Source organism: Pterocles gutturalis, unplaced genomic scaffold (assembly GCF_000699245.1).
Source record: "Pterocles gutturalis isolate BGI_N339 unplaced genomic scaffold, ASM69924v1 scaffold53132, whole genome shotgun sequence".
Classification (NCBI taxonomy): domain Eukaryota; kingdom Metazoa; phylum Chordata; class Aves; order Pterocliformes; family Pteroclidae; genus Pterocles; species Pterocles gutturalis.
In genome coordinates this window covers 23,873-44,523 of record NW_010114891.1, presented here as the reverse complement: position 1 = coordinate 44,523, position 20,651 = coordinate 23,873, and the positions used below count along the sequence as shown (strand labels likewise).

Below are 20,651 nucleotides of genomic sequence, written 5' to 3'. Positions count from 1 at the left end.
CCTGCTGAAACATGTGACTTCTGGGCTTGCCACCTCATTAGGCTGGGTTTTGTTTAATTTTGCTTGTGACGTACAAAACAAAGTTAGACCCAGGAAGCTGTGTTTTTTAGCCCTTGTCTACAGGCTTTTTGAGCTGCTGGAGGTAGCCTCTTCCTGAAAAAAGGAGAGGGTTTAAAGCAACCAACCAGCTCCTCCAACCAAATGTAGTTTCTGCCTTTCTGTTAATAAAAGGAACAGCTGTTTGAAATGTGTACTGCTACATCCTGATGCAGCTGTGGATTATTAAACTCCATGCAGAGTAATCCAGCATTGTCATCTGATCTAAAATTTAAAAAAAAAAAATCCACAAGGAAAATCCATGCTTTTAAATCATGGTTTCTCTAATACATGCAGAATCTAAGATGTGTTTGTGAAACTTTCAAGTTAAGTTTTTGGAAGCTCAAGTTTGTGAAGGGAATATCTATTTGAACATTTTTAAATCTCTGACAAGTGGCAAACCTAGTGGTGTCATAGCTGCATAAAAATCAGTGTGGTGATTTTTATTTAGAAATACCATTGTGAGAATGTTTTGATAAATAATGATTATGTTACAGGTAATGTGTTCATAAGGTTGTGATATAAGGTTTACAGTTGTTTAAATCTGTCTTAAAATTAGTTCAGTTTTGCCCTGTTGCATATCAATTTTTGAAACAGTTTTTTTAAAAACAAACCATTGGAAAAAATTAAATGGTATAATGGGTTTAAGTAGTAAGAGTCAGCTAGTTAAGTTGCCCTTTTGTGTATGTATGGCTTTTTTTCCCCCACTTTAAAGGAACATCGTTTTGATTTTAGTTTTGGTATTAAGTCTTGGAGAAACAGAAATAGTTTTTCATTGCTTTTGAGGAAAGGTAATGGTAGAAGTTTTTAAATGGCTATTTTGATAGCTGTGTGACTCTTAAGTACAATGCTATATGTTTCATGTCTGGGATTTAATGAGCTTGCCTAACAGCTGGATTGACAGGCAAGATTGCAAGAGTATCAGTAGATTCAGGTCAGTGATCTGTGTAATAAGGATTTACTTGGACTTGGTGTCTATGGCACAGTGCCAAAAGCCACTTCTTAAAGTGACTTATGTGGGTAAACAGAGAATCACGGAAGTTAAACCATACCTGTTTCAATGACAAATTTAGCATACCTCTTTTCTAAAGAGGCAGCTTAAACATAAGGCAGTGTAAGTAAAACAGAATAGAAAATTTCCATGTTATCTGGTTTTTTCAGTGTTGCAATAAATCTGGCAATATGTCAACATTCATAGGGTTTAAAGCTGTAACATCTAATTATGCCACAACGAATTAAGACAGAATTTTCGCAGTCTGTATGTTGTAATTTTACCATTGCATTTAAGACTTTCAAACTCTTTCTTCAGCACTCTTACCACTTCCCCAATTAAAAGTGAAGCTGGAAATAATTATTATTGTTTACAGTACAGGTCTCAGAATACTTCCATGAAGTATGGAAGCACGAGTACCTTCAGTCTTCCAGATAGACACTAAAGAATAGAACCAATCTGCCCAAGTCTGTGTTTGAGATGGTGTAGACACTGGTGATAATACTGTTAAAAATTGACACATGGTTTGTCATGAGTCAATTGTTTTGATTGTATTAGTTCCTCCAGTCCTGTTTCTTCCTCTGCCCCCGAGCCCCTAATCTCTGTAGCTTCAGTTGTGGAAGATATTTTTTCATGGGCAGGCAATTGGTATGTTCTGGAAACTGGGGCCCTTCCCTTGAGTCTCTTGCTTCATACTGTACTCTCCCCATCTTCTGGCCCATTCTGTTCTGATGGAAGAAGAATGGAAGGTGAACTCAGATTTTAACCTGTGTGAAGATCATTGTCCAATTGTTTAAGAATTGCATGCCACTTCCTCAAAATCAACAGTATTCTTTAGTTAGTCAAAGAGATAGTCTGGAGGTTTAGTGCACATCAGCTATGGCTGGTGTATTGTCCCTAGCAGATTGGCCTCAACAGAAAAGTATAGCCTTTTAAAATTCAGTTTCTACTCCTTGTGGTTTCATTGAAAATTTTAAATACAAACCATTGAAATACTGTCTTTGCGAATGAATAGAACTTGTGGTTCTCCTTAATAAAGAACACTGAAGCCTGACATGCCAGCATTAAAATGACGTGTAGCATCTACTAGGCAACTGGGACAAACTTAACATATCCATGGGTTACAAATATCCAAACTTGGATGTGTTGGTAAAGAAAGGGAAGCAGAGAATTCCGTCCAATAGTCTGAGCACATCTGAGGGGTATTTCAAAAGCATGTAACCTGGGGAGTGTTTTGAAAGCTCATCCTGCAGCTGTGTGAGAAGCTTAGATTTTGTAGAAAGGTCAGTCAGTAGTCTCCTTCTGATAGCTGTGAAGTACTTATTTACAGGAGAATTATTAACAAATTATTTTCAGGTACATAAAATACTGCACATCAAAGAAGAAAGTGGGCTCTTAGCTGTCATAGTGCTGCACAAGAGAATAGGTAACCGTTGCAGTATTATAGAAGGACCCTTTTGTTTACAGCTGCTTTAAGAGTAGAGGGAGGACTGCTGAGTAAGGTGGGGGGGTGCTTTAGAAGAGCAACCTTTTAATTTTTTGCACTTGCAAATAAATGCACAAGAAATCTGATGTCCAAGCCAGTGCTAAAAAGACAAAGAAGCTTCAAAGTAACATCACTCAGTGAATTTGAAATTTTTAGAGTGGGCATTCAAGCTTTCTTGTTATACCTGAAGAAGTCACAGGTGAGTTAGAATTAGCACCCTACTGATGTGATACTGGGTGAAAAATATTGTGAATTTCAGAGCCAGCTGATCCTCTGAATGTTTCCTTGAAAATGTTTGTGGATGTTTTCCTTTTTCTGAATGTGAGTAAATCCAAAGGGGGGGCAAGAAATTCCCTATCTGCCAGGCCTGCACTAGGTTATCTCAACAGTAAAAACCTAAAAACACTAGCAAAGTATTTCGAAATTGTTCACAAGTTCTTCAGTAGAATTTCCCTGTGTACTCTTACTGCTTTGTGACAAGGCATTTAATCTGTTTTAAAATCCAACTAAATAAAGATGACCCTTTGCCTTTATGCTGAGTAGTAGTACTCTTTATAAGCCTTTGTGAAGATGAAATGTTGCCTCTAGTAATGACAAGCTATGCACTGCAGAGGCAGTGGAAAGTTTCAGCATTATAATACTCATAAACTTTGTCATCGTAATGAGTGTTTTTGTAATCCTAATTAGTGTTTCTCTGCTGAAAACTTTGCTCCCAGCTGTATTGCAACTGTACCAGGTGAAGCCCTATTGAAGCAAGGTGACTTGTGTTGCTGCATATGCTGGCTTTGGGCGGTGCTGATTGCAGTGTAGCGTGTTTGTGCTGGGAGCACATACAGGGCACTGCTTCAGTAGCAGCTTGTGTGAATGGCAGAAGTTGGCCTGCCTCACAGGCAGATATGGCTATTTAACAATTGCTCAGTGTCTTCTGGCATTGGGTATGGGAGCTATGTTGAAAAGATGATACTCACTGAGGTCTGTGTGCTTCTACAACAAGCAAAGACACGCAAACACTTCTGTTTCAAAGGCAATAGTTGGTACAGGACATAGGGAAGCTTGTAGGGGAGGACTGCACTTGAAAAAAGTGTGTCTGTTATTAATTACTACTTTCCAGGTAGAAACACTTATTCTTACTCTTAATGCAATGTATTTTCCAACTGTGCTTCTGTAGATTGCACATGCTTAGTTTCTCTTCAACTAGTTTTATTTTCTCAAAGAGTTTCTCATGTTATTTTCAACTTCTTTGCTTTGTAATGGAGCATTTGGTGGCATGCTCTTCCTGCTTGTGTGTGGGCTGCTTCTGTGAAATATCCTCTGTTTGCTTCATAAGCTCACTTTTTCATTTCCATTTGACTTTAAATACACTTGCTAAACTGATTTCTTTCCTTCTCCTTCTTCTTTTCCTTACTAGGATTTCTAAGGCACTAAATGTCTGTGAATCTTAATGCTTTGTAAGAAGGGTAAAAAGAGCTAAAATCCTGGTTACTCTGAAATTGTTGTGCTTTAGTAGGATATGGTGAATGGGTGGCAGCACCACAGCTAGCAGGTGCATTGGGGCAGCAGGGCAAGCATAGGGCACGAGGAGCTGGGGGGGTGGGTGAGAGAGGTTTTTAAAATTCTGTCCTTTGACCTTTTTCTCCTCTTCTAGTTTCCAGTGATAAGCCAACAGCTATAATCAAGGTTACAGATTATATTCAGGGAGGCTACTGCGAAACTTATTGTACAAATCTTTTTGCTAATATCTCAGTAGTTTAATAGCTTACCTTTAGAAACACCTAGAACATTCTCTGCAGCATTTGTTGCAGGATGGGATTATTATAGGATTAAGGGCTGGGCCAGCAAGTGCCAAAGTCAGTGGAGAATCTCAATGAGATGTGGATCAGTGTCTCAGCAAGCTGTGCCTTGTCCTCTTGCCATATATACTTGCTTCAGGCTTTGCAGTTCATATCTGAGCCTGCAAACTGATGGTTTTATGCCAGCGCTGTCTAACAATGTTGGAAATTAGGGCAGAGCATCAGTATAGCTCAAGTTTGAGGAGGATATCGACAGCTCCTCCTCTCTTGCAGAGTAGTAGAGAATATATCACCACAGGGTGAGCAGCAGAGTATCCAAATGTGAAAATGCAAGAATAAAAATTGTTTCTTTCAAAGTGGGGGGAGCTAAGAGAAGCTTTCTTCCATGAAAAGAAAAATATTGTCTGTATTCAGTTCTTGTGTATAATTGGTAGTTGGACCTGGATTTTTTTCAACCAGCCAGACAACAGTTCCCTGCAAAAGGGAAAATAACTTGTCAAAACCTCTTCAGGTTTTGAGAATCTATCAGATGTACCCACTTGCTATAAAATGTTGGCATCTTGAATTTTAGAGGTCTTGCTAGTAGTTAAGATCTTGTGATGAGAGGAATGAAATCCAAAGTTCTCACAGTTCTGTTCTACAAAGTTAAGCCACAAAGAAGAAGTAGTAGAGAGAGGCATGTGAGGCAGGGGAAGAACAGATGTAGATAGTTGTATCTTCATTGCTCTCAGAAGTGCCCAGTAGGCATGGGCTGGTGTTTCATGCATAACTTTGTTATAGCAAAAGTAATTACTTTAATCATAGCCTCTAAGATGTAGATGTGGAAAAGTGATCTGTGTTATCTGTGATGCTGTTTTTAATATGGGCATTGTAAAAAGCTGTTCAACTGGTAGGCTTGGAGTAGGTGGCAGGAGAATATAATCTTAATGTTATTTCTTGTTTGGTTTTTGGGGGGGCGGTTTTTGTTTTTTGTTTTTTTTTTCTTGTACAGGGCAAAACAATTTCTGATTCAGGCTATTATATTATAGACCAGAGTTTCTGGGCGATAGGTAACCCAGCAATATGGTTTTCTGTTGCTTTCTAGCGTAATTCAGTTTTCTTTATGGTGTTCTGAGTTTACTATGTTCATGTTTTGTATTTTCTGGGACAAAAATCAAGAGTGTAATGCTTCTCTCTACTTGCCACGCAAAGCAGAAGTTCCAAATACTGACTGTATCTCTTCCACACAGAAGAGAGCTTAGCAAGTCCTACTCATTTTCCCAGAGGGACGTGGTACCAGAAATGGGGACACCCTGGATCCTGGAATGATCTTACTATTCTTGCAAGTTACTATAAATATCTAAGAAGCAGCTATTCTTTGCGTTCATTCTCACACGTGATGGTTGGCTAAGGTGTTGACAGAAAGTTGGCAAAGCCTGGATCCATTGGTCTCGCTGCACATGCACCACATACCTGACCTGCGTGTGCTTGGTGGCCTTCGTGGAACTACCTGCCAGTGCTGGGAATGCCTGTGGGCCAGCTGCTCTTCTCTCTGGGCTGCTTCCTGTTAGGAAATCCCAGACAGGTTGTCTCTACTGGCAGAAGGCTCAGGGGTGACAAGGAGGAGGGAAACATATCTAAGTCAACCCAAAACTGTGGTAACCTTATATTTATATGGAAAGTATTCTGAAAATTCAAGAGAAACAGGTACTGGTGATATGGGTGGGGATGAGAAACGCCATAGATGTTGAAAAGTATAAAGCTCCAGGATGACTAGTCAGTAATCCGAAATACCATACTTGCGAGTTAATATAAATATCTAAGAAGCTGCTATTGTCTCTGTTGGTTCTTATCCACAAACTATTGTTTTGATGTTTATAAATGGCAAATAAAGACATGGATATTGTTGATTAAATTGTGGTTTGTTTTTTTTTTTAATACAGTGGCATCTCTTTGAGCGTAATAGCTCGAAAAGCACATGAGCAGAGAGAGGAATGCTCACAAAACAAGGCTGTAGTCTTTTGGAGTATATTAAAAGAAAAATAAAAAGGAGGAGAAGCTTCTTTTTTTCTATTATAGTGAAGATTAGGAAGACTGAACAACAAAAAAAGGAAAACTGTATAGAGGAATATCTGGCTACCATGACGTGTGTGCCTAGGGAATAAATTTTTCAGGGAACTTAATGCACTTTAATTTTAAGTGATAAAATGGTGGTAGTTAAGGAATTTTTTCAGTCTCTAGTTTTGACAGACCTTTCTAACATCTATTTTTATTTGTGATGGCAGCTTGTTTGAGTGCTGTAGAACAGATGTTAAAGAGCAGGCTGAGCCCCTGGAAATTTTCTTTGTAGTGTGCTACATTAAAAAGAATGGAAGGAAATGACGGTATAGAAACTCTTGTTCTTTTAGCTGGAGAGCTTATTGCTCCCAGATGCTTGCATGTACCTCTCCTTTCTCAATGCAGTCATGCCTTGCAGTGAACTCCTTGCAGTATTTGGATACATCAGTTTCAAAGAGGGGGTGGACATTTGTGTAACTAAGTGTATTGGAAATGGCAGAGCATGGTTACTCAAACTTGGAGCAATGAGCCTACCTGGATTACTAACAAGCATGAAACATCAGGTTGTGGTGGCAAGAAAATAATTCTAGTTACCTGATGATCAAAACAATTTTATACAATATATACGTCTGTCTGAGACTGAACATAAAATTTTTGACAAAGCTTGAGTCTACTTAAATGTAGGAGTGCAAAGAGATCTGTATATGAGGGTGATAAAAATGTACATCGTGGAAATAATCTTCTGGTGCTAAGGTTTTGCTGCTTTTGAGCAGACAAAGTTATGGTATTTTACAAAAGCACATAATTTTTATTAAATGATGAGGGCATACACAGCTAGTTAAGTGTTTTATGATGTGTTTCACCTGCTGTTGTAGGCTGTCTCCTTACCACTGGTATTTGCAAAAAGTATAAGAGGCTGTAGGACTTGTTTTTGAGGATACTGTGTTGTGCTGAGCCAACCATCAGTACAACTCCAGCAGTGCACGTTAATTTTGTATAAGGATTATATGCCTGTGCAGAAATTCAAAAATACAAGGCATTTGAGGAAAAAAATGCTAGGCTAGGTTCTTTGTAACATGACCCTTGAGCTGGGGCAGATTCACAGAAGCATTTAAGCTCCTAACTCCCATCTGTGTAACAAAAGTTGCCTTGAAGTATGTGGGAAGCTAGAAATCAAACACATATTTTTGAGAAACTTGGCCCTGTTATACAAGTCATTGAGAAGAATTGTAGTGTTGCCTCTAAAGGAATACATTTAGTATTGCTCTTAGGAAATCTCTTAATAGAGCTGACTCAAGAAAATAAGCGTCTAGTGAAAGTTTGTAGAGAGGCTGCATGTCTGTTCTTCCCATCCTTTCCATCTCGCCATTTTCTTCTGTTAAATTCTTCTTCCTTCTGTTTGCATGTTGTTACTGTTACACAGCTTTTACTATATAGCATTAAACAAAAAAAACAATCCAGGCTTTTACAGAATATAACTCCTTGTATGGCTACAGAGCAGTACGGCTTTGATTTAGAAAACTGACACAAATCTCACAGTTTGGTGTTGTAGGCAGTGAGATGAAACTAATAAACCAAGAAGGATTCTATAGCATCTACAACAGGGCAACAGAAAAAGCGACTAACATTTTGCCTGCAGCTAAAGTAGGTAAACAGAAAGAGTGAAGGGGTGGGTGAATGGGTGGGATATTAGCACAAAGCAAATAAGGTTTTAAAAGCTTGCTTGACTTGCATCATTCATATTAGAAGATACATTCCTTGGGGAGTGGCCATTAACCTACCCACAGCAACTGTGGAAGTCACTACTAGTTGGCTCTGTTTAGTCTTTAACCCTGTCACCACCTGTATTAGTCATCATGGCTGGTTTCTTAGCAGATACTTGGAGCAACAAGGAGAATGGCAGCAAACCATGGTTTTACCATGTAGTAAAAGTAGTTGGGGATGGACCTGATGAGGATAGCAGTGTAAGGGTTGTGAGGGAAAGTACACACTTAAGCATGGTATTTCAAGTGGCCAAAACTTTGTACAATGCTGTGTTCTTCAGAGTCTACATCAAAGTGATGCCCCTTTACGGTCTTTAGGAGCACTGTTGCTAAGAATTGCTTTGTAGAAGAAATGCGATCCTGATGGATTTCAGTTAATCAGGTGTCCCATGGCATGATACCGTAAATCTGTTACGGATGATCGTTTCTTTCAGTTCTACTTCTTTATTTAAGTATATGCAATGTATCACTTAGAAGTTTCCCCCAATGTGTATCTCCTTACTGAAATTAAGTGAAGAGTGAACATGCTTGAATCTTCAAAGGCCTTCCCTTCAAAAAGAAAAAAAGTCCATCTTAAGAAGAAAGCTTATGGTATAGCTGGGGCTTTTTACAATATCTTTGGTAGGGTGAGAAGGTTTACAGTTTTCATTTGCCTTCCTTCACAGCTAAATGTTCCTCCTAGTCTTGTCTTTCCTGTTTACTCCCACGACTGGGTAGGACACATGGATGATTGTGTCCGCACCCCTTTTGTTTCAAAGGGAAGGGTGATGCTTGCCTTATTGTGCCAAGGGAGTTATGTGTGTGCTTAATGTTCACACTGTGAGGACATAACTGCTACCTCATCCTCCTCACAATGCTACTTCTCGGAAAAACACTTTGAGAATTGGGTTTCACAATAAATGAAACATGCTTATAAGAAATAGACTGGGAATGTGTTGGGATTTTTCTTCTGTGAAACAAATTTCCTTGCAAATAAGAGGTGTTCTTCAGTGAGGAGCAAATGAGCATGTGATTGCTTATATTCTTTTAGTCTTCAAGACAGACAATAGCTTTTTCAGTTCTCTTTTTACAATAAAGAAGCATTTTTTTTAATCTTCAGGTAAAAGTTGGATTAAATCAATCCAAAACAGTGATGCAGGGTGCCCATAGAAACCTTACCTTGCAGTAAAACTAAGGTGAACAGGATATTTAACATATTAACATATTAGTTATTTCTATACAAGAAGTTATTTTGCCTTTTTTTTTTTTTTAAACACTATGGATAAGCTTTGAAACTAGAGGAATGTAGGAAGGCTCTTCATTGCAAGATTAAAGCAGAAAAGCCTTAGCTGTAAATTACCATGCAGCAAAGAAAGTAGCAGAGCTGGTTTGTCAACTCCAGTATAATTGGTTATTATTTTGCTGTTTAATGTTAAGCCTAAGTGTAAGAATTAATTTTTCAAGGTTCTGACAAGGGAACGCAGAAGTTATGCAAATGGAATGCTGTGGTGACAATTCAAACAGACAGAATTCAGCTTTAGATTCAACATGTAAAGGGCGAGTGTCTCACAGAAACTGTCCTCTCTTTGTACCTTAATCACTCTGTCCTAACACAGGAGGTTTAAATGGTCATCAGGATGTATTTAACCATATCTTTTTTTACAGGAGGTGTAGAATTGTCCCTTAAATTATCCATATTTTTAAAGAATCTTTACCTTGCAATTCTTTGTACAGTCCAAGTAAATTGTCTGTGATCCTTGGAGTGATGAAAGATGTCAAAACCAAGGATTTAGCAGTTACTCTATTTCAATTTTTTAAAAATATGTATGTAATTAGACATGAAAACAAATGCTCAGTGTATTTATTTCATCATCTTTTTCACTGCAAACAGAGAATGTATTTCTTTATGCTCTTTGCTAGATAAAGATCTGTATAAACTTGAGTCTTCTTACCACATTTTGCATCTGCTTAAATTGGTGCAGGAGAAGATGCATGGGATGTTGTATTTACTTTCTTCAGAATCCTGTTGTTCACATAATGGAATCGAATGTTTCAAAATTTGCCTTTGAATTGAGGGCACTTTAGAGGCATTTCACCCCAAAAGGGAACTTTTGTAAAAACACTGACTTCTGGGTTTAAAAGAAGGTGGCCGCATCAGTCCTAGATAAAACATTACTGCAGCTATACCATAAATACGGGCCTTGGTCTGAGCCTCGATAGTTCAAGTGGCCTGCTGTCTCTTTCCAGTAGGCTTCCTCAGAATCATTGAGAATCTCTTCACCAGTAGTCAGGCTCTCTGTGGTGAGCCACAAAGGAGAAACATTAAACTAATTAAGGAAGAGTTTGCAGAAATAAAGCCGGCATTATTTGGTACATCTTCTAATATGGAATACTTTTGTAGAACTATGACTAATAGCTTTGGGGGGGAGAGGGATGTATGTTTTTCTTTTAAGATACATCTTTTTTTCCTCTTTGAATTTTTAATTAGATCTCAGTAATGTCATGAATTCCACTCCAAATATAAAGGCTGTGAATGGAAAAGCTGAAAGTAGTGATAGCGGAGCAGAATCAGAAGAAGAAGGGCTTCGTGAAGAGGAGGAAAAAGAACTGCAGCTAAATGGAAAGGGTATGTTTTCTGCACTTGGACTATTGTGTCTTACAAAGTTATTCTTAACCACTGAAGTGTCAGAAAATCCCAAAGGATCATGAATGCTGTATTTCTTCAGGAGAATTAGATGCAAATACATGTGGATGCATGTGTGGAGAATGGCAGTGTCTCAACCTGGGTTATAAGAGTTAGAACTAGTACAAATTTGTGAGCTATGCCATACAATATTTGACTCGGCTAGGAAGTTCTGTCGGGAGGCTAGCTGTAAGTCTATACCCTCTATTGTTCTGGTTTTTGTTGCCAGTGCTGTTTGTAAGAGGTGTGAATGGCTACATGGGCTGTAACAGTAGAATTGAAAATCACTTTTTTTCTTCAGATAAAATAAAACAGAACTTTCAGGGAGGTCCATTTAGGGGGTCCATAAAGAATTTTGAGAAGCACCAGCATCAAGTGAAAACCAAATGAAATCACATATTTAGAATTCTATATGGGTTTGTTCTTCCAAGGACATTAGGAAAGTTATTTATCAGACAGACCTACTTTGCATTTGCTTACTCATGCTTTAAATATAATTTTTTCTTTATGCAAATTAAATTTTATATTTACACTTTTTACAAGAATAGAACAATCCCTGCGAATGTGAATCTACGAGCATTTATATATTTATATATTTTGTTCTGCAGATACATTATACTTAGAGTCCATTAGAAAGTTAGGTACCTGAAGAAATATATTTTGAGCTATTAGGTGCATACCTTCCTATGGACAAGTTTTTCTTGTTCTTTTACAGACTATAAGAATGTGAAACCAGAATCGGCAGCTGCTAAGGATTTGGAAAGTGTTGTTACTAATGGCTGTTACAAGGACAGCTTTATCCCAGATACGCAGAATGACATCCAGACCAAATCTGCCCTGAATGGCTTGAACCCAGAGGAAGAAAGAAAGAAAATGGAACCAAGACTAGAAATGGCTAATAACAGTGCTCACCAAGGTATTGTCTTTGTAAGACCATGTTTTCATTTGCATGTTTTTCTTGGAAAATATTTCTTTTCTTGAAAGCTTAATACTGGGATTCAAATGGTGTCTTTCAGTTGTAGAAACCTGAAGAAAGAATACTAAAAATAATAATAAAATAATACCAATTTAAAATTATGCTTTCTTTTAGGATCTTCTACAGAAGGAGAGACGAATTCAGAGAGGCCAAAACCCACAGAAATACAGTTGTTTTATTTTAAAATCATTATACTACCTATGCAAATGCTGTTTGCCTTTGAAAACTAATTCATAGTGAAATTAAAATCGCTAATATCTTATTAGTCACTCTCAAAGGCTGAACATGTAAATGCCAGCTTGTTGAAACTGATGTCTACATATATAATTTTAATAACAGACAACTTTAAGCAAAACTGCTTTATACTGAACTTAGGAAGGAAAGTTGAATGAACAAGGTGAAATTCAAATTATCAACTTATAATGCAGAAGTGCTAATATGAGGTATAATTTTCCCATTAGTAAAAGTTTTATATAATTACTATATTAATACAACCTCTTTATTCAGAACCTAACTTTAGGATGACCGTTGTAGATAAAAGGGGCATGAGTTGAAGCTCCCTTGGGCATATTAACTCACTGCTTTACTCTTTGCCAGGATTGGCTTACATTTACACAGCATGTGTGCATATCTTCTTTCCATACAGGTGCAAATGAAGAGAATACTGAAGAGGTCTTAGCAACTCAGCACTTAACCAGTGATTCAGACAGTGAAGTTTATTGTGACTCTATGGAGCAACTTGGACTAGAAGAGGTAGGGGCTTAGTATTCCTAGGTGTATTGAAACTGGTATGCTTATTTTCAAATAGGTTCCTATCTGTCAGGTGAACCTGTACATGCAGAGGTGAATGAAGTAACTCATGCATACCTTTATCCTATCTGGACTATTGGTTTTTGTTCTTCTTATGGTCAGTCTTTTACAACGTGGTTACTACTGATCTAAAAGCCTTGACACTTTTACCCTCAGAGGATTTATGTGAGGGGAAGGTATCAAAAACAACAGTACAAAGAAACCAAAGGCTGTGTCCACAAATGAATTTAGGGTCTCTTAACATATGTCGGGACCAGAATCCACCTATGTCTAAGAAGCAGGGAGTGTCTTTGTTAGAGTGAGCTTTGTGCGTGTTCTTTTTCTGGCCTGACAAATCCTGCATTTGTTTCTTAGAATAAATAAAGGGTAAGCCTTAGCAGGTGGCCTGTAGGCCAGTGCCTGAAAGTGGCCTAGGTCTAAAGAAGTGGGAGATGACAATGATTTCTGGTTCTCTTGTGCTCTCGTCAGCCTTAATGTACATCTCTGACTTTCTTATAAAAAGTGAGTACAAACTGTGCTGGCTTAGATTTGACTGAATTTGTGCTCCTGCTCATCTTATTAACTGTAGACTTAATTGACTTAATGGCTTGGGCCTCCTTCAGAGGTCCAGTTTAAGTGTGGACTTTGTAGACTGTACTCAAACACTTAGTTTCCTGATTCTGGGGAGGAATATATGAATGATACATGGGATCAGAAAGACTGGTAAGCACTCTAATATTGCATCATTCTCTTGTCTAGCTGTTTCCTGAGGATCTAGAGAATTCCTTTTAGCAAATCAAAATTTTACCCGCCGATGAAGCATGTTGTGAAAAGTTATTTGGTAGAAGTGCTGCAACCTCTCTTATCTAGGTGATTTCCCAATCCTCTTGTGTACTGTTTGAGCTTATTTGAAATTCTTCTAATTGACGTGGGTGGATAATTTGTCAGAATTTCCCAACCTGCACGAGAAGAGTTCTAGTTTCGAATAAAACAACAAATGTTCAGGTGTATGTAAATAAATATACAAGTAGAACTACAGATGGATCAATTCAAACTAGAAGAGGTTCATTTCTAGAATTAAATATAGCTTTTTGTTGGAAAACATGTAGCAAACACTCTGTCCTTCAGTTCCAGTGATACAGGTTATAAACTACTATTTGACAAATGGGATTTTGGCAGCAGTTTCCATTTCTTTGCCCCTCCTTTTGGTTACTTTGGCTTTTTCATGGAGTTATTTTTCAGGTAGCTGAGGTCCCCAGTCTGCTTCAGCATATACTTGTGCAAGTGCTTGTCCTTGCACAAACAAAGGGTTGCTTGAACCAGCTTAAGGCAGTTCTGTTGCAGAACATTTAATTGTGACCTGATCAACATGTGTCATTCATTTTTAATATCTTCCTACAGTACCACTGATTTTGAGTGAGAAGTTGATAGAATACTATGCCTTTTGTTTGGTGAGAGGTACAAGGTGCAGCCAAGGTGTTTTGAACAGGTTGATAATAAACAACGTGATCTCTTTGCTGTGAGTGTAAACACTGCCTACTCGAGGTTGCTAACAGCACATGACTTTTGACAGTGTGGCTCACAAATCCCAGTTAGGATACTGCTTCACTGTCTAGGAAGCAAAACCAATTTTACAAGGGAAAACTGAACATTTTCATAACTTAATGTTCTGTTTCAGTGGTTGCTGAGTATTACTGTATGTTAGAAATGTTTAAAGTAACTAGTATCACTGGTGTCTAAATGTGAATTGGTGTCTAAAGTAAAGTGGTATCACTGTTTTGAGAATATTTGCCTCAAATGAGTCTAACCTTTTCAATCTGAAAAGGACACTTAGACAATAGTAAGCCAATTCTACAGGAAAACAACTGTTAAAAGAAAAGTCTTAATTCTGGGCAAACTTCTTAAAGTGAAAGTAGAGATGATGCTTCTTCCTTTTTATTGGTTAACTGTCACATTTTACAGAATTTAATTACTTGCTAATGTTAATTTGTAGCCCTTGGAGATCATCACATCAGCTAAAGGATCTTTAAAGCATTCATCCCATTTCTTGGATGTAGATCACAGTCTTCTGTTAGAAAATACAGATTTTCCAAGGCACGCTTGCATGACTTACGGGAATCTCCAACATGGAAATACTCTAGAGGGAGCAGCTCAAGAACAAGGTGAAGTCAAGTGTGGAGGAGAAGATGGCAAAGCCAGTAATGGAGGCCCTCACAAGGAGAAGAAAGGTGGAGAAAAAGCAGATTTCTACAGTGTCAGAAGAGGGAGAGGTACTGTGCACACTGCTTTTGGTTTCTGTGCTCTCCTGACTGCCATAAGTTACTGGAGCCTGAGAAGCACTTGTCAATGTTTTCCAGTAAGATAGTCATGCTGTATAGTGCTTCTGTCCTTCACAATAAAAATAGATAACAAAATCCTATTTACAGTGGGTAGCAATCAGTTTTGTATTCAGAGGATTTATTTGGTTCATAATAAGTATAACAAAAGACTTTTCTTGTGCTGTGGAGATCTTCAATAAGTGTATTGACTTCTTCTCTGTTGGCTTACTTCAAACTCCAGCTGCTGTTTATGGCACCTGTCTTCTTAGAAATGTAATCTTCAAAACCTGTCTATGCATGAGAAAAGTTTCTTTACAAGATACATACTTATTTTTAAATGCATATGCATTTGTACCTCTGTGGTGTCTTATTTGAAACCATGGAATGTCTTGGAAAGGTGTCAGTGACACATTGTTTTCTATATAATTGGGAGTGTTAGCCACACCTTTGAGCGATTCTCATACTATGATTCTTAAAATGTAACGATACTTAATCACATAATAGTCCAGATGTTCAATTTACGTTGGACCTCTCCTCTTTTTAATTCTATAATACTTCTAATACTGCCACAGAGGAGCAATACCATATTCCAGTGGTATGATCTATAAAGTCAAGGATAAAGTTTATTTTTCTTGTACTAGGAAAAAAAATACCAGAAAGCATTTAATTTATATATAGCATGCCTTTTTTGCATGGTACCTCTATATGCGATTAGATGGAAAAATTAAAAAGAAAATCCAAATACAACATTTAAATTGATAACTATTATGAAGAACATATTGTAGAACTGCACATTAGCTTAACCACCTCCTCTTCTCTCTTTTCTTGTTTTATTTAGGTTTGCTACTTGCAAGCAGAAACACATTAAGTTAGCTGTATATGGTTTAAAGGAGTATTGTAGGTTTCAAACAATTGTCTTTTTCATCACTCATTCCAGTGTTCTTTGTTTTCCAGCTGGAGACTGTGCCAAACTTGAAACACGCCTACCCTTGATAATAAGACAGATCTTACTTTCCTTTTTCTGGGGCAGAATTTACTGCTGAACTTGGCTGGATGTGAATTAATTGTATTTTGCTAAATGTTTATGCAATTCTAGGATCTTGAGTGATACTGTCACACGGAGGCTGTAGGGAAGCAACTCAAATGATGCTGCAGTAACTTCCTAGTGCTTTTGAACTGTCTGAATATAGCCTGTGATTAGGAGTACCACACTCAGTTCAGGAGGGAGGAAAACGGAACTGTTAAAATAAAACATTTTCAATAGTGTTGGTAGCCCATTCTGTGTTTTATGTATCTATTTTTTCTCTCTCAACATAGGGCACAGACTTCAGCCTCTAGGAGACGGTTCACAAAGTGGACAGATGGGTAGTGGAGGGGACGGAGAGCGCTGGGGATCAGACAGAGGACCCAGGGGTAGCCTCAATGAACAGATTGCAGTAGTGTTGATGCGGTTGCAAGAAGACATGCAGAATGTCCTTCAGAGGTTGCATATGCTGGAGGCGGTTACAGCATCACAGGTATTATGAACCAAAGTTATTTGATTACTTCTTAATTCCTTGGGTATTTTTATGCTTTTTCAGTTTAAAATTTCAGACAATATTTTCTTAAACGGTAAAGGCATTTCAGTGATGTTCAGTAGTTTATTCCAACTTAAAATTTCTTATTGGTACCTACACTCAGGAACACAATTCAAGATTCTTGTACATGTGAGCAAAAACATGCATTTTGACGTAGAAATTAACCATGTTATTTTACTGATTTCTGATGAGACTTATTTTAACTAGTTATTGATACACATTACAGAGTCGCTATATGGAGATTCCATAATGTTGGTAATACATGATCCCAGGTAACTTCCTCATCAGTAGATCTCAAAGCATTTTCAAATGAAGTGAGAAATAATCCTAATCTTCCAGATTGGTAAATGTTTGCAGGCAGAATTTCTGATTCCATTTTTCAGTTAGCAGAAGACTGATTCTTCATAGAATCCTTTCCCCACAAAGTAATCCAGCTTTCTTGGAATTTCACATCATGTATACAAACAAGATAGGCAAAAGAAGACTTAAGCAAGTGTAGATATTTATTGATGTAGTGTTTTTGTTCTGTTTCAATGGAAACGCTGTGTATTTGGGAGAATATAATATGCTGTGAATATAGTTGAACCAGCAACCTAAAAATGTTTGGTTTTGTTTGACTTGCTGATATATTTTGATCAACCTGAGAATGAGCGAGCTGTACAAGCAGTGTCCTATGGGATGCACGTACTCCAAACCTAAGGCAGACAGGGAAAAGGATTTATTAAAACCATTATTTTTCTCTGTCACAGCTATTCAAGAATATGATGTTTGGATACAGATTGATTTTCTTTTTTTCGCCTGAGCAATATATGAAGAAATATCAAAAGATTCTTCCCCAGCAGTTCATGCTCTGCTTGCTACTCTTACCTAAAGACAAACAGAAGCCTCTGTTTCACACTTACATAAACTAAGAAAGACTAGAAAACTGACAACTTTTTTTTTTTTTTGTGGAAGCACCACAATAGTGTATGGGAAAGGTCTTGAAAAGTTTTTGGTACTTCCCATTTTCTGGATTGCCTGGAAGATTTGGAACAAAGAATTCTCCTTCCTATATACTGTTAGACATGCCTGTAGGGATAGCTCAGGTCACATTAAAGCGGTGCTTTTTGCCTTTGTATAGACTAGTGTTGAATAACTTAATAATGCAAATTAAGCTTCTGGGATTTCTGCTCTGGGTTGCAACTGCTGGGACTGGCTCAGAGTTGAGGAAGTTGTGATGACAAGTTGGGCAGGGGGGTCTTGAGGAACTGTAAACAAGTCCAGTAAGTGACACTGATTCACTGTTTAATACACAGAAATGTGATAAAAATACTATAGAGAGTAATGGAAACATGAGAGGTAAATTGGAAACTAAGTGGTGAAAGGAGGGGTTGCATGGGGGTGGTTCTATTCCTTAAACTGTCATATATACAGATTGCAAAGCCTTCACAAGATTAAAAACTTCATATTCTCATTTTGTGAAGAAAAATTTTAATGGCAGGGTTTTTTTTATACTTACCATCCTTTGTTTGTATTTAAAGGCAAAATCTGCAACACTACAGTCAAATTATCAGCCTGCCTCCTCTGCCAAGGTAAAGTAATGGGTTTTTTTCTATTTGTAAAAAGCAGAGTGAATGATGAAAACTGTTGAGATGAATATTTTATATCTAGCTCTTAGTATTGTCTCTCCCTTGACTAGAAGACAAAAAATAATCTGTTTCTGAAGAAGTTATTTGATAGATTATCTTTTTTCCTGGTCTTACTAGTATTTTCAACTTTGATACTGTAGCATTTGAGAAGTATACATGTGGTATTCAGTATGTGCACACAGATTGCTGACTAAAATTTTTTTCTGTTTTTCTTAGAAACCATCATGGTGGCCCTTTGACATTTCTCCTGGCATTTTAGCTTTTGCTGTTGTATGGCCATTTATTGCCCAATGGTTGGTATATGTGTATCTTCAAAGAAAGCGAAGGTAAAGATGTGCATTCAATAGGGTATATATACTGTAGTTCATCTGTTTAAACCAATATGTAGTATATCGTGTTATTTAGAGAGGACATAAAATATTGCCTCCCTGCATAAGAAGAATGCAACGGTATGCTCTCAATAAGGCTTTGACAATATACCTGAAACATCAAATCAGTATCAAAATGTGGGGCTTGATAATAATTGTTTTGATAAATCCTGTTTCCTTGCGTTCTTTGTTTCAAGACATCTTCCTTAATGTCCCATTTTATCTATCAGTGACTCATACCTCTGAAGATACCAAGCTAAAGCAGGTTGTTGAGAGGAGTCCTTGGTATGGTTATGATAGAAAGGTGTATGTTTAAGTCCCAAAAACTCAAGCCAAATATACAACAGCAAATTCTGGAAGCTAGTAGGAGTGCCTTCCATTAACTGAGAATTCTAGGAAGAGACATGTATAGTTTTCTTTGCCTTGAAAGTTTCTCAGCATAAGAAAGTGTGGGTTAATTTGACTTTATATGTGGTATGCTTTATATGCAGCAATTTAGGTTAAATCCATGAAATGTGATGCAGAATAAATAATTTCAGTGAGCATACACAAGCGGTTGAGGCTGGATAGCTTGGAGGTATCTCCATGACATTCTTTGACACTCTCAGTCCAGATATCTTCCTGAGCTATTTTCACTGCTTCTAGGCTCTCTAGTGCCCTTGTGTCATGAGCAAATATTTTCCTATCAAATCCTTTGCAGAGGATTTGGGCAGTTACACACGTTTTCCTTATTTTCTGCACCGGTAAATGGAGATTTCCATTTCATCAGCAAGGAAGCAGCCAAGGTGCAGCAGAAACCAGGAGCCTGCGCTACCATGTGAGGTTTTCTCATTGTGAAGCTGTGGACACATGACTCCTGAATTTTTTTACACAGTGGAGCAAATTCCATGGAACTAGTGGAGAGAAGGCCTTCTGTAGCCAACAGCTTTGTGTTTAGCTCATGGCCCTGGGAAGGGGTAACTCAGCTCACTCTTAACACCCTCCTGTGTGGCCTTCTGGCTGGTTTAGTTCTTCTTCAGAGCCTCTTAACCTGTCTCAGTCCTTTATAGGGAACTTAATGCTGAAAATCTGGACACCCATATTGGAGCCTTCACTGAAGAAAGCTTGAAAACCTTAATCCTAAGGGCTATAAAACCAGATAACAGATAGAAATATATTTTTAATAACAGAGAGTTGTTTAGATTCAGCTCACAATTTTAGAACATTCTGATTGCATGTTTTCTGGAGTCACTGGAAGAACAGCTCCTTAGTGTTGCTCTGCTGTGAGCCAGCAAACCACTGACTGATGTGGTCAGGGACTCTTCTGAGGAATTTCACCTGCAGTTCAGAATTCTTAGCGATATTTTGTGTTCCTCAGTGCAAATTGCACCAGTTCTGTAGACTTGCAGATTGGTTTGAAACTTCAGAGGGCAAATTTTCAGCTATCTTGAAGTAGTGTTATATTTTAACGGATTGGAAATTATTAACATGTGACTTTAATTGATTTGTTTATTTAGACAAATGAAAAATCATCTCATATGTGAAAAGATATTAAAATTATTTATTTGGTTCCTCTTCTAGAAAACTGAACTGAGAATTCACGACTTTGCTTAAAGATTGCTAGGAGAAGATGGCCCTGGAAAGTGAAGGAATTCTGAATTCTCATAGAATCTCAGGATCTGCGATGATGTTCCTTCTCTTATAGTAATATTTTGTACTACCTTTGAGCTAAACATTTAAGGACTAACATTATTGAAACTTAAATGATTTACAGCTCCTAGGTTACAAATAAAATAAATTTAATAATTCTATCCTCAAAACCATATAAACATTAATTATTTTGTAATGTGCTTGTGGATGGGCCTTCAGTAATTACTGGTCTTGCTGATGTCAGATGATGAAGAGAATATCATCTTTGTAATAGAATAAGTGAAAAATAGGTACAGCTGTCACTTTAACATAGAAATAATTTTACAATTGCAACATCCCTACCTGTTTTTCCACAGGGTTACATGTTACCAGATGAAAGCACTAATAAAGTACAAACTCAACACATTGAAAGCTGTTGGAACAATACAACATAGCTCTGAGGAACTCCACTGGTTATTTTTGCTGCTAAACCAGTGTGGGGCAAATTTCCATGTAAATTGGTCAGAAATTAAGTTGAATCCTTATCTTTTAAGATTGTAAA

General features: G+C 37.6%; 1 protein-coding gene across 2 annotated transcripts in view; it reads left to right on the top strand.

The window, feature by feature from the left end:
- ACBD5 (acyl-CoA binding domain containing 5) overlaps nt 1-20,275 on the top strand; it is a 23,961-nt gene extending 3,686 nt beyond the window's left edge. The window contains exons 3-10 of one of the 2 annotated variants that reach the window (XM_010074937.1): nt 10,631-10,768; nt 11,541-11,741; nt 12,448-12,554; nt 14,584-14,860; nt 16,226-16,425; nt 18,006-18,056; nt 18,330-18,439; nt 20,042-20,275. In XM_010074937.1, coding sequence (XP_010073239.1) covers nt 10,631-10,768; nt 11,541-11,741; nt 12,448-12,554; nt 14,584-14,860; nt 16,226-16,425; nt 18,006-18,056; nt 18,330-18,439; nt 20,042-20,054 — 1,097 coding nt within the window. In that variant the 3' untranslated portion in view covers nt 20,055-20,275. Of the gene's footprint in view, nt 1-10,630; nt 10,769-11,540; nt 11,742-12,447; nt 12,555-14,583; nt 14,861-16,225; nt 16,426-18,005; nt 18,057-18,329; nt 18,444-20,041 lie in introns of those variants that run through there. The other variant, XM_010074936.1, reaches the window with a different exon arrangement.
- Nucleotides 20,276-20,651: the final 376 nt, after the last annotated feature.